This window comes from Chiloscyllium punctatum, chromosome 20 (assembly GCF_047496795.1).
Source record: "Chiloscyllium punctatum isolate Juve2018m chromosome 20, sChiPun1.3, whole genome shotgun sequence".
Lineage (NCBI taxonomy): Eukaryota > Metazoa > Chordata > Chondrichthyes > Orectolobiformes > Hemiscylliidae > Chiloscyllium > Chiloscyllium punctatum.
In genome coordinates this window covers 58,035,587-58,048,413 of record NC_092758.1, presented here as the reverse complement: position 1 = coordinate 58,048,413, position 12,827 = coordinate 58,035,587, and the positions used below count along the sequence as shown (strand labels likewise).

General features: G+C 42.7%; 1 protein-coding gene across 1 annotated transcript; it reads right to left on the bottom strand.

Annotated features, from left to right (window-relative positions):
- Positions 1-2,941: 2,941 nt before the first annotated feature.
- Positions 2,942-6,402, bottom strand: LOC140492146 (beta-2 adrenergic receptor-like). The gene has a single exon (XM_072590967.1). The coding sequence runs from the start codon at positions 5,725-5,727 to the stop codon at positions 4,480-4,482; it is 1,248 nt and encodes a 415-aa protein (XP_072447068.1). The 5' UTR covers positions 5,728-6,402; the 3' UTR covers positions 2,942-4,479.
- Positions 6,403-12,827: the final 6,425 nt, after the last annotated feature.

Below are 12,827 nucleotides of genomic sequence, written 5' to 3'. Positions count from 1 at the left end.
TTCGGCATCTGCAATTCTTGGCTTCATAAAACAAAACAAAATATTGGTCCTATCATTTTTCCCCAAAATATACTTCATTAATAACATTGGTAAATGTTGATTGGAAACTATGGAGAATTGAACGATACCATGTGAAATAATAGTCAACATTTTTTGTGGCCATATTGAATTGTCTTAATATAATTGTAATGCTTTTGATATTTACATTATATGCTCCATGACAGGCTTACGGCCAAATTGCAACAAACTTCAAGTTGAATATGACAGTGCAAAAGAAATAATTCTTTTCGATACATCATTACTATGACACGCTGCAGTAGCACACAGGAAATCGAGCCCAACTCTTCCTAGAATTGTCAGAAAGTCAAGGTTTGTTTTAAATGAACACAAAATTTCCTAATGTACTTATATTTTAGACCCAGATTGAAACAAAACATGAGAAGGTTTCCATACTTATTACTGTTTATTGCAATTAAATAGATCTTGGCTATTGGTAAACAATTATGAATCATTGAAATATAATTACTAGTTAAAATACTAACAGCCTTATAAAAAAAACTCACACACTTACAGCAATACATTTAAAAATAATGGTTGTCATGGGCAGAGGGAAAGTCTGAGAAGGCAGTTTGACCATCTTTGTCAACAGGATTCAGTGATATCATTCTTTTGGTGTATTAGGACTTGCCGCTCCTCAATCTTCCTTCTCCAGGTACTTTTACTTGCTTATGACTACTTCACACTTACTCTCACTTTATTAGCTGAAAGTCAGAGTTTACAGTAACTAAGGAAAATAAACTAACTTTCTTCAGGTTTGTTTTATTTTGCTGAGAAGGAAGGACAGCTCTTTGCTCTTCAGAGAGTCAACTGCTTCTGACTCAAGCATTCACACCCACAAGCTGATCAGTTATTTGGGAGCCAATCACATAATTGTTGACAGACAAAAGGCCTTTGTCATTAACAACTGGTCTTGGAGTGGTGACCAATCAACTATTTGTTGCTGGTGAATCTCCACACTTTGGCTCCAGGTGGTTTGCAACTAGACTTGCCCCTCTCCCCTCTTCCCTCTTCACAAACTACTTGAAGAAACAGCTATGTAAACAGCACTTAAGATGAGTACCAAGTATCTTGTTTTTTTTTTAAAAAGGGCAGCAATTGTTTCTTCCTCACAACAACCTTTGATTTGTAAAAACAAATTGTTCCCTTTCAGTTCACAGTTTTTAAAAAAACAGAAAAATAAAATGAGACTGTCTTCCTGTATATTAAAAATGACTTAACAATGATGTTTTATAGCAAGTCAATGAATGTTTAGGGGGACAATTCCAAACAAACTCCCACTTTCCAGTGCCTGAATCCCAAATGTCAATATTTATTCTCCAATAGAATAACTGCTTGTTATTTAGTTGAAGAATATTAAGACCACAATTGGAAAAATTTTTGTTTAAGAGTTGCTCTTAAAAAGTTACTCAATAATTAATCATTCTTTCTTGTTGAATGCTTTAATATGCAAATATTTGAGCAAGGTTTTATGAGTACCACATACTTATACTGTGATTACATTTTTACAGTTGGGATGCTTTGGGAGTCAGAAGTGTTCAAAGACAGGTACATATCACAACAAAATCAATCTGAGAACAAACTAAAACCTGTATAGCACAAAAATGAGTTCTGTTCAGCATCTACTTTAAGCATTAAAATGCCATTCTGTTAAAATGCATCTAAATTATTTGCAGTTGATTACACTGCTCTGGAAAACGAGTAAAACCAGTAATTTGGTGCATTCAGTGAATGTCCTGTATGTGTGGTGACCAGCTTGCTGAGATATCCAGCTATCCAAATATTACCGCCACTATTAAAAAGAAATTTGTTGATTGTTACATCTCCCATCTCACAATAACTAAACTAGATTTTATTTCCTAAAGCTTCTAATGGAGAATAAATATTAATATCTGGAAATAGGCACTCGAAAGTTAGACATTCCTTTGGTAGGAGCCAATCCTATCATCAGCTTGCTGTAAAAGGTCATTAATAGATCACTTTTTAAACATAGTATATCAAAAATAGTTGAATTCTATTACTTTTTTGAAATATTCAACTTGTCAAAATATAATGCAATGTAGATTTGAAATGGACTGTGTCGTATAAATGTCAAAAGCCTTACAATTTGTATTGAGGCACCTTAGTGTGAAACATGCTGTTTGGAGAAAGTTAAATTTTATACCACTCTCCTTTTCGAGTCCTGATATTTTGTAATGCATTTTTACAAATTATATGAATAAAGTAGATTTTAGAGAGAAAAGAATGTCTCGTTAACTTCTACTATAGAGTCATACAGTATGGAAACAGACCCTCGGTCCAACCAGTCCACGCTAACCATAATCTCAAACTAAACTAGTCCCACCCGCTTGAGCTTGGTCCATTCCCCTCCACATATTTCTTATTCACGTACTTGCAATTGTAATAAGTATAAGAAATCTAGAAGTAAACTTGCAGTCTCGAGCAGCCTCCACATCTGCGCTACTCTCAGTCCACCTTTTTTTTCCCTTAGTGTTCATGTTAATCTCTTGAAGAAACAATGAGACCAGATTCACAGGAACATTCTGCATTCTCAAAGAGCCGAGGAGCCAGACTTGTAAAATAAGCCTGAGATAGATAGCTATAAAAACATATTAGTGATAAGGTTGCATTTATTGTGAAGTCTGAACAGACACGAGTTTCTGCTAGTTAACGAAACTGGTCTATTTTCTGACTCCGTGATAACTAACGACCAGCTGCTGTGTAATTTATCGAAATGTCTATCCAAAAGGTGGGGGCGAAATCTAAAATAACGTAAAGTCGGAACTACTGGAAGTGGGCGGATTTTGATAACAGAGACAGTGCTGTCGATGAGTTTAACTGCGAATGCTTTGTTTTAAATTAATCTAAAATCACGCAATGGAAGTGTTTTGAAGATATAAAGTTTTATTTGTACACGAATAACAGCCAATATTGATTTGAAATAATAAATATCCAAAAATGTTTCATTTCTTAATTACCTGAATTCATATGAAAGACCAAAATAGCTTTATGATTTGCTTTGACGTTGTGCGAAAGTATATCGACCAGGAAATCAAGTAAACATTAAACTGTCCCATGCCTGTTCCGCGCCGAAATAACAAGCGTTTATTGCACATAATCCCACACAGATCCGCTCCTAGCGTTCGCGTACAAGAAAATTCCAATACCCAGGCACAGACACTAAACAATGCCACAGAAAACTCAGGTTAACATTTCAGGAGAACAGCTTTTGACTGACAATGGTACAAGGGAATTATTTGCTATAAAGGTTTTTTTGTTGTTGTTGACAGTACCCAATCGATACGTACTCACGTGAAACCACGCTGTCTCAATCTGCGAAACGGCGGGGGGGGGGGGGGGGAAGGTGTTGGAAAATGACAAGCCTCACCTTCAATGTAAAGAGAAACGTCCAGAGAACTACAGCACTGTCTGACTTGAAAGTGCAACATTGCAAAATACAGTTATGCACTTAAAGGTCACAACGAATACACCACAGTACAACTACAGACACAAGAATGTGAACGCGCCGGCACACGAGCACACATGTTTGTTTCCATTTTATGAAAATTCGTGGATAAAGACAGGAATGGGAAGGGGGTGGGGGATGTTACCTAACTCCTAACTCGAACTGCGCGCACGGAAGTTAGCAAACCTGTTGGGCATCTAACCTCGAGAAATCGGCTAAACCGGGCCCTTCCTCCTCCTAACACACAGATCCCAACACAACCGCACGCATTGCACTGTCCGCTTTTCCTGTGCTGTGCGGTTGGGTGATCTCCCCACTTACTGACCGCAATACACAAGGATAACCTCATCGCTCACTGACTAACACTCCAATGTTTCCAGCAATTGTCCGATAGAATCTGTTCCACTTCCTTGAGATCACTTCTTGAACTGAATTGAATGGCCCGAGGTTTTGTTACGGATCGTATAAAACGGTGTGCCTATGAGCACTCAAGGGGATAAAGAGGGCGCAAATAAAAATGCTTTCAGTAGGGTCGACATGGCCTTTGTGTATAGGCGTCATGCGAGTTGTAAACATTTAAACATTCACTGTTAATGCTCGTGTAACAACATTCAAGAACTGTCCTATTTCACTGTGCTGACTTCCATCTCCCGCGGGGCGAGGGCTGGAGGGGGTCACACACTTTCACCACAATGTACTTGCACTGCGTGCACAGAGTTATGAGGTAGGCGAATGCATGAAAAATACAAGCGGAATCGAGTCGGAACATCTCGTCTTCCGGGAGTTTCGGTGTGCCTCCCTGTTGCTGAGTGCCACGCGGGCTGTCACCGGCTCGGGGTGAGTGTGTGTCGCTGATTCCTGATGAAGGGCTTTTTGCCCGAAACGTGGATTTCGCTGCTCGCTGGATGCTGCCTGAACTGCTGTGCTCTTCCAGCACCACTAATCCAGTACCCCGTTTAAATGACCGAGTCCAGGAGCCTGCGTTCATTGGCATCGGCCTGGGGGCTGCAGTTGGCCGCTGCTGGCGCTGCGCCCCCCGGGCTGCAGGGCAGCCCGTTGCCCAGACGATCCTCGCTCGGCACAAGGTTCTCATTGGGGTAACTGCTGTGGTGTGTGGACGGCGGCGAGCTCCGGCAGCCCCACAGCACCGTCTTAAAGGCGTGCCTGAAATCCGAACTGCGGCAGTATATGAGCGGGTTGAAGGCGGAGTTGGAGTAGCCGATCCAGTTCAGGAAAGTGAACACGGTGTTAGAGATGCTGTCTTTAAAAATGACACTGACGATATTGACCACGAAGAAGGGCAGCCAGCAGAGGGTGAACACCCCCATTATAATCCCCAGCGTCTTCAGAGCTTTGTGCTCCTTCAGATTGAGAAACCTGGGTGTCCTTTTCTGCCCCGGTTTGGCGGCTTTGCCGTTGACAGGAGGGACAGGCTGGTTCAAGTTGTTGTTGTGGAAGCGGCCCTGACACTTGTTGATCTTCTGCAGCTGCTGCCTGGCCTCCTGAAAGACCCGGGTGTACAGGAAGATCATGACGAACAGGGGCAAGTAGAAGGAGACGATGGAAGAGGAGATGGCGAACTCTTTGTTGACGAAGAACTCGCAGCACCTGGGGTCCGCGTAGCATTGCAGGGGACCGGTCTCATTCAGCTTCCACCAGCCCATGTAGATGGGTAAGAAGGAGGTCAGAGCGGCCACCATCCAGACCACCAGCACCACCAGGCGAGCCTTGCACTTGGTCAGCAGCGTCTGGTAGCGGAAAGGCGAGGTAATGGCCAGGTAGCGGTCCAGGGCGATCACACACAGGGTGCCAATACTCGCCGTCACGCACAGCACATCCAGCGAGGTCCAGAAGTCGCACCAGAAGTTCTCAAAGTACCAGACGCCGGTGATACTGCGGACCCCGGCGAAGGGAACCACGATCAGCCCCATCACCAAGTCCGCACAGGCCAGCGAGGTGATGAAGTAGTTGGTGACCGTCTGCAGCCGCTGGAAGCGGGCGATCGCCGTGATCACCAGCACGTTCCCGAACACGGTCACCAGCACCATGACCGACATGACGATACTGACGATGATCTTCCAGGGCTGGGTGAGCTCCCTGCGGACGGCCGCTCCCTCGCTGCCCGGAGCCGCGCTGCTGTTCAGCATTGAGGGGCTCAGTGAGAAATACACACTGCTCTCGGAGCTACTCTCCTGCGAACCCATTCTCAGCGGCGCTGTACATCGTGCCTGCAGCTCTCCCCTCTGCTCTCCTCACACACATCACTCGGCCGCTCGGCCCACACTCTCACTCCTGGACATGGCTGAACTCCGCTCTGTAGCTTCTGTTTGAACACTCCGTCCCTTTCACTCCTATATACCGCCCAGGGCGGAACGTCATGATCTTTCAAAACCAATCGCCGTCTAGCTGCTGCTTCAAACCTCCAAACTCTGCACCCAATCTCGCCGTCAGCCATACCATTTACCTACAAGCGGCAGACACAACTACTTTGGGGGCTAGCCAACCAACTTCACAGTATTCAGAAAGGACGAAGGATTCGGGGCTATTCATGTCTGGGAGCGTTAGCCACCTGTCAGTCACAAGAGAAATGACATACTTTTATTGTAAAGTGTCATTTTAAATTCTTGGGATGAGAAATTCTCTGTAACAACTAGCATTTGTGCCAGATTCTCACCATCATAGTGCAAGGAACTATGTATTCTTTTCCCCAAAAGCTTCAGTCCGGCTGAGAGCGCGCACTCCCAAGTTTATTGGGAATGGAGACCTCCCGGTTTCAATTTCATCCTCTCCTCGACTGAATTCTCACATTGCTTTTTATTTAAAAGAAAACATTCCTGACGATGAAGTTCCTGTTCCGAAATGTGACGGGTAAACAATGGAGGTAGGCTCAGCGCACAGTTCCTGGCTTTTCTTGTCTCTCACACCCACACACACTTAAAGTGCGGTCAACACGTGCTTCGCCACTCGAGGCTACGCTGAACCGGGACTGCTCGGTCGCGAAGCAAACCTGTTCAAATGTCTACTTTGCGGTTAGTGATTTACACCAGGCTTTATTCCACTGTCCAAAGTGATACGCCAGCAATCCCAATTTGCTCTCACAGACACTGTAAAATGATGAATCCCACACATTTCTGCACAGTGGCTAAGTTATCGCCTCCTACAGAGAAAGCACAAGTTTTCTTTTGATGTGCCTGTCCTGAAAGCTTTCAGATATGTTTCCATCTCCACAAGCTCTGCGTTCGTTGTGATAAGCGCTTTGGAACGTTTTACACGGTGTTAACGGCACTAAATAAATGCAAACTGATGTTGGACATTCAAAATTGTAATACTTCACGAGATTTCTCGGACAACCCGAGTTGGTTCTATATTGTAGACCTGTTTCATGTAAATGCTGAATTCCCCAAAACATTTTGATTCCCAGGGAGACAATGGCTCCAATGCTTAAGTGTAGAGGGGTCACGAGGCTGAGGCGTTACATAGGTATGTGTGTTCAACGGATGTCAATTGAAACTCTCTGTCTTTGAGTCTTAATGTTTTATTAAAAGATATGCTGTGGCAAATGTTCGCTGAAAAATATACCCTGTTTACATCAACAAGACTGGCGTTTTCCCAAGAAAATACACCGGTGAATAACTTTTGAAAATACAGATGAGTTATAAGTTGAAGTACAATAATGGATTATATCCTAAGGTAAATTCAAATATTGTCGTCAGCTTGGATTAGTTTGTACCATTTGCACCACTGAGTCAGTTCTGGATCTAATCACCTTAGAATGTTCCAGCAGAATTATGTTGAGGGAGGTTAGAGGTTTGGATGACAAGTGTGAACTGGAATCTATTTGCTTTCGCGTGACTGTTAAATATCTCCTTACACAATTGAAAGAACAGCAGGGAAGTCGTACTTAACAGCAGATTCATTTCTGCCTCAGCTCATCCATTCTGGCAGAAGGACGACCTTATGAGGGTTTATAAAATCATGAGGGGTATGGATAGGTTTGCAGGCAGGGTCTTTTCCCCAAGGTGGGCGAGTCCAGAACTGGAGGGCATAGGTTTAGGGTGAGACGGAAAAGATTTAAAAGGGATCTAAGGGGCAACTTTTTCTCGCAGAGTGCGGTACATGTATGGAGTGAGCTGCCAGAGGAAATGGTGGAGGCTGGTACAACTGCAACATTTAAAAGGCATCTGGATGAGTATATGCATAGGTACGGGCCAAGTGCTGACAAATGGGACTTGATTGGTTTCGGATATCTGATCGGCATGGACGAGTTAGACCAAAGGGTCAGTTTCCCTACTGTACATCTCTTCCCGCTCTATGACTCTACACATGACCCCAAATGTCCCTCCCTTGCAGTATCCAACTCGCTCTTCTGTATTTCCAGGAGGTGCGTGCACTACTCCATCCGAATGAACCCAACGCTTCTGATATCAGTTCTAACTTTTGCCTTTCACTAGTTTCAACCTATAGTCTCCCGTATTATTAGCAATTTAACTGCATGTTCCGGATTAACCGTTCACATATCGTTTACAGTGTTCCATACCAAATGCAGACATTTAATATCCAGTCAGAGGATTCGAAAAGTAATTACACTGACACTGTATTAACCTCTTGGTGACAGAGGATGAATTTACTCTGCGGGAGATGCCAAAGCAACAACTTGACATTATAATCAATAGGTAGCACCCGGTTATCTTTCAGCCCTGCGTCACTTTGAGTCTAAAATATTCAAAGCTCTTGTCAGGAATGGGAATATGAAAAAAAAACAACCTATTCAGATAGCTTCGGAGTAAGTAACCGATGTATATAGAGCCCAACGCCCAGCAACCACCGCCTCCCGCAGGCAATAACCGAGAGGATGCAAGTGATGTCAAATCTAAAGAAGCTGCATGATACTCCGGTCATGGAAGAGGTGACATTCTCAGCGTAGCTCCGTATGAGAGAGCTCTGTCCTTGTTGGGAAACCAAGCCTCTTGCAGAGGCTGACACCGGAATCGATTAGTTTCCCCAGTTCAATCAAAATCCTGAAAAATGGTCCAAATCAGAAAGAAGGGCGCGCGTCTGTGCCTATTTCTGGGAAAATGTCTTATATGAAATGTAAAAAATCGGGCACCTTTAAGCGCCAGCTTTACATTCGGTCCAGACTAACACAGGGCACTTTCAACTAACATCAGCTGCAGCTCAATGAGATTGGAGAACCTGAAAGTGCCCGTCGCTTCCCAAGCCTGTCCACTGAACTGCTCCAATTGAAAGCGTTGGGAATGTTACTTTTGCTCTATAAATAAAGATGACTGATTTCAGTTAACACAGTTGCTTGTATGCAGAAAGAGATGATGCATGAGAAATTAGGAAATTATTTTCACATTAGTCTTGGTGTAGGTTTCATATGATGCTACCTAATACTGACGTGAGAAATTGATACATAATTATATCCTCGTTTGATGAGAAAACAAACACAAGGGAATGCTAATGGCAATTTGTTAACTCAAAAACCCCAAAAAGTTAAACCCCCTCCCCCCCGCCCCCCCGTATGCAGTGTTTAATGAGATAGCACATAAGGTGTGGAGAGATCCGCGTTCTGCCAGCAAGCTGCCACTTAATGTGCCTTAAAGTTTTTTTTTCCTGGCACCGCACAATGCCCCAAATTAATGAGGCAAATCGAGCAATTGCACCGAAATCTCCATAACAGATTTGCGTAGCCAAACCGGGCTGATCTTTAGTATGGCTAGACCAGATCTAGGATATTTATAAACCAATTAATGGTTATTTTTACTTTGTTCTAATTATAAAAGGCTGACGTTAGCAGCGAAAAAAAAGTGTGACGCATGTGAAGTCTTTTAGAATACAGGTAGATTAAAATGCAATTGCTAGTTATTCGTTTTCGTTTACATGATAGGGTGAAATAAGTTTGTATTTTTTTAAAATCAGGAAGGCGTCACGCGTTCTATGAAAATCAGCTTGTTTGAAGTGGATAATATTCCAAATAAGTGTGATGCTTGGCTTTGTAAAAAGGGACTTTAGACAGATAAGCAAGGGGGGAAGAAAAGTTTACTAAACCATTACTTAGGATGGGTGAGTTGTCTTATGAGGAAAGTTGGGATAGACTAGGCTTGTATTCACTGAAGCTTGGAAGGCTAAGAGGTTAGTCGATTGAAACATATAAGATCCTGAGGGGTCTTAACAGGGTCTGTGTGGAAAGGACTCAAAGGTAAAATCTCCTACAGCCAGTCATAGAGTCAGGGAGTTATACTGCACAGAAACAGATCTTTCTGTCCAACTCGTCCATGCTAACTAGATATCCTAAATTAATCTTGTTCCATTTGCCAGAATGTGGCTCATATCCCTTTAAACTCTTCCAATTCATATACCCATCCAAATGCCCTTTTAAATGTTGTATTTATACCAGCTTCCCTGCCACTCCCTTTGGCAGCCCATCCCATACAAGCACATCCTCTAAGTGAAAATATTGCCCCTTAATTCCCTTTTCCATTTTTCCCCTACTTATGTGCTTATAAAACTATGCGCTCTAGTTCTGGATTCCTCTACCCTAGGTAACAGACCTTGGCTCTATAAGGTAATACTTTAATCTCCGATGCTGCAGGGAAAATAGCGAAGGCTTAATAAGCCTTTCCCTCTTGCTCAAACCCTCCAACCCCAACAACATCCTTGTAAATCTTTTCTGCACCCTTTCAAGTTTAATAACATCTTTCTTATGATGGGAGACCAGAACTGAATGCAGTACTCCAAAAGTGGCCTAACAAATATATTGTACGTACAGCCACAACATTACATCCCAACTTTTATACTCAATGCAATGACCAATAAAGGGAAGTTTTGCCAGAACTTTGGGCTGTTCTCTCGTTAGAGAGATATAGCTGTGGTGGTTTAACTTGAGGGTCATCATGTCCATATAACGGGAAGAGGTTGAGAAGGAGAGTCCTACATAGCGGTCACTGTTTAAGAATAAGGGGTTCCACATTTATGACAGAGATTATGAGAATTTGTTTCTCACACAGATTGTGAACCTTTGGAATTCTCTTCCTGAAAAGATGGTGGAAGGAGAATGGTTGAACCTTTTTAAAGGCAGAGGTAGATAGATTCTTGTTGAGGGCGAAAGTGAGAACTGCAGATGCTGGAGATTAGAGTTGAGAGTGTGGTACTGGAAAAGCACAGCAGGTCAGGCAGGATCCGAGGAGCAGGAAAATCGATGTTTCGGGCAAAAGCCAGGGCTGCCTGACCTGCTGTATTTTTTCCACACTCTTGACGCTAGATTCTTGTTAAGTCAAGAGGTGAAGCATTAACAGGGATAGGTAGAAATGTGGAATAGTCAGACCAGACATGAATTTACTGAATGGCAGAGCAGGCATCAGGCTAACTTCTGTTTCTAGAATGGTATAATATAGAAGAGACACTTAGGGCCATTGAATCTGGCTGCCAGAAATGCATTATTTCCTGCAATATTCCCACTCTACTGTAGTAGGCTTATCGTCTTGAATATTATGACACTTCAAGTGCTCACCCATGTAGTTTTTAAAAGATTGTGTGGTTTCCTGAGTCAACTATCCTCTCATGCTGTGTATTCCAGACCATCACCACGCTCTGGTGAAAAAAAAACTTGTACTTAAATTGTCTTAAATCTCCTGCCTTTCACTTTAAAATTATACCCCCTAGTTGTTGGCCTTTAAACTAAGGGGAACAGCTATATTCTATCTATCCTGCCCCTCATAACCCTACGCACTTCAATCAGATCCCTCCTTAACCTTCTCTGCTCCAAAGAAAACCCAAGTTAATCCAGCTTCTCTTCAGAGTTCAGCTGTTCCATCTCAGGTAACATCCTGGTGGATCTCCTTTGCACCCCCTCCAGTGCAATCTCACCCTTCCCATAGTGTCACGATCAGAACTGCACACAGTACTCCATCTATGCCCTAACCAAAATTCTGTATAGCTCCAACATAACCTCCCTGCTCTTATAATCTATGCTGTCACCAATAAAGTCGTGTCCTGTTTGCCTTCTTAACTACACCATTAACCCATTTTGCCACCTTCAGGGACCTGTGGACAAGCACCTCAAGATCCCTCTGTTCCTCTGAGCTTCTTCATGTCTTAACATTATTGAGCACACTCCTTCTTCCAAAGTGCATGACCTCACATTTTTCAAGTGTAAATTCCATCTGCCACTGATTTGCCTAATCTACTTATATCCTCCTGTAACCTTCCTTCTCACTGTCAATCACTTGGCTAAACTTATTGTCTTCGGCAAAATTATTTATGACCTTCTGTCCATAATCTCATCTTCATCGTTTATGAATATCACAAATAATACTTGTGTATACTCATACAAAATCTTGGATTCTCCATAACTTTTCCTACCATTTTATTTTTCATTCCCTAAACAAAAAAACACAAAAATGAAAAACTGCAGATTCTGGTAATCAGAAGCAAAAACAGAAATTGCTGAAAAAGCTCATCTGTGGATTGAAAGCAGAGTTAATGTTTTGGGTCCAGTGATCCTTCTTCTGAACTGATTTTAGTTAGACATAAGCTGAAGATGAGGTAGTGGGGGGAGATGGAGCCCAGAGAGAGAGAAAAACAATTGGGCAGGAAAAGGAATAGATGAAGGTCAGCATGGGTGAATGTCCTTAGCCCATCCCCCATAAACCAGATCTTGTTATTACATAGGCTGCGGCCTCAAACAACCCATTGGCAGGCACTAATGGTCCATATTAGCAGCTAATCTTTCTTCCAGATCTGCTTAGTTTTTCCAGCAGTTTCAATTTTTGTTTTCTCATTCCCCCTCCTTGTTCTCCTAATTGCTTTCTTGAGTTCACCCCTCCACTTTCTAACTTCTCTGGGGCCACTGTCATATTCCTTTTTATCCAGACTTAACGATTCCTAGACATCCAGGATTCTCTGGACTTGTTGCTCTTACATTTCACTCTAAAGAGAATATGTTGGATCTATACTCCAACACAATATATTTTGAATGCTTTCACTGTTCTGCTTTAGACTTACCTTCAAGTAACTGTTTCCAGTCTATTTTGGCCAGAGCCTGCCTAATTTTAATAAAATTTGTCTTACCCCAGTCCAAAAAACATTTTTGCAGACGATCTTCCTCTTTTTCCATAACAAACTGAAAACATACAATGTTGTGGTCACTTTTAGATAAGATTACCGACAGTGTGGAAACAGACCCTTTGGCCCAACCAGTCCACACCGACCCTCTGAAGAGTAACCCACCCAGACCCATTTCCCCTCTGACTAATGTACCTAACACTATGGGCAATTTAGCATGACCAATTCATCTGACTTG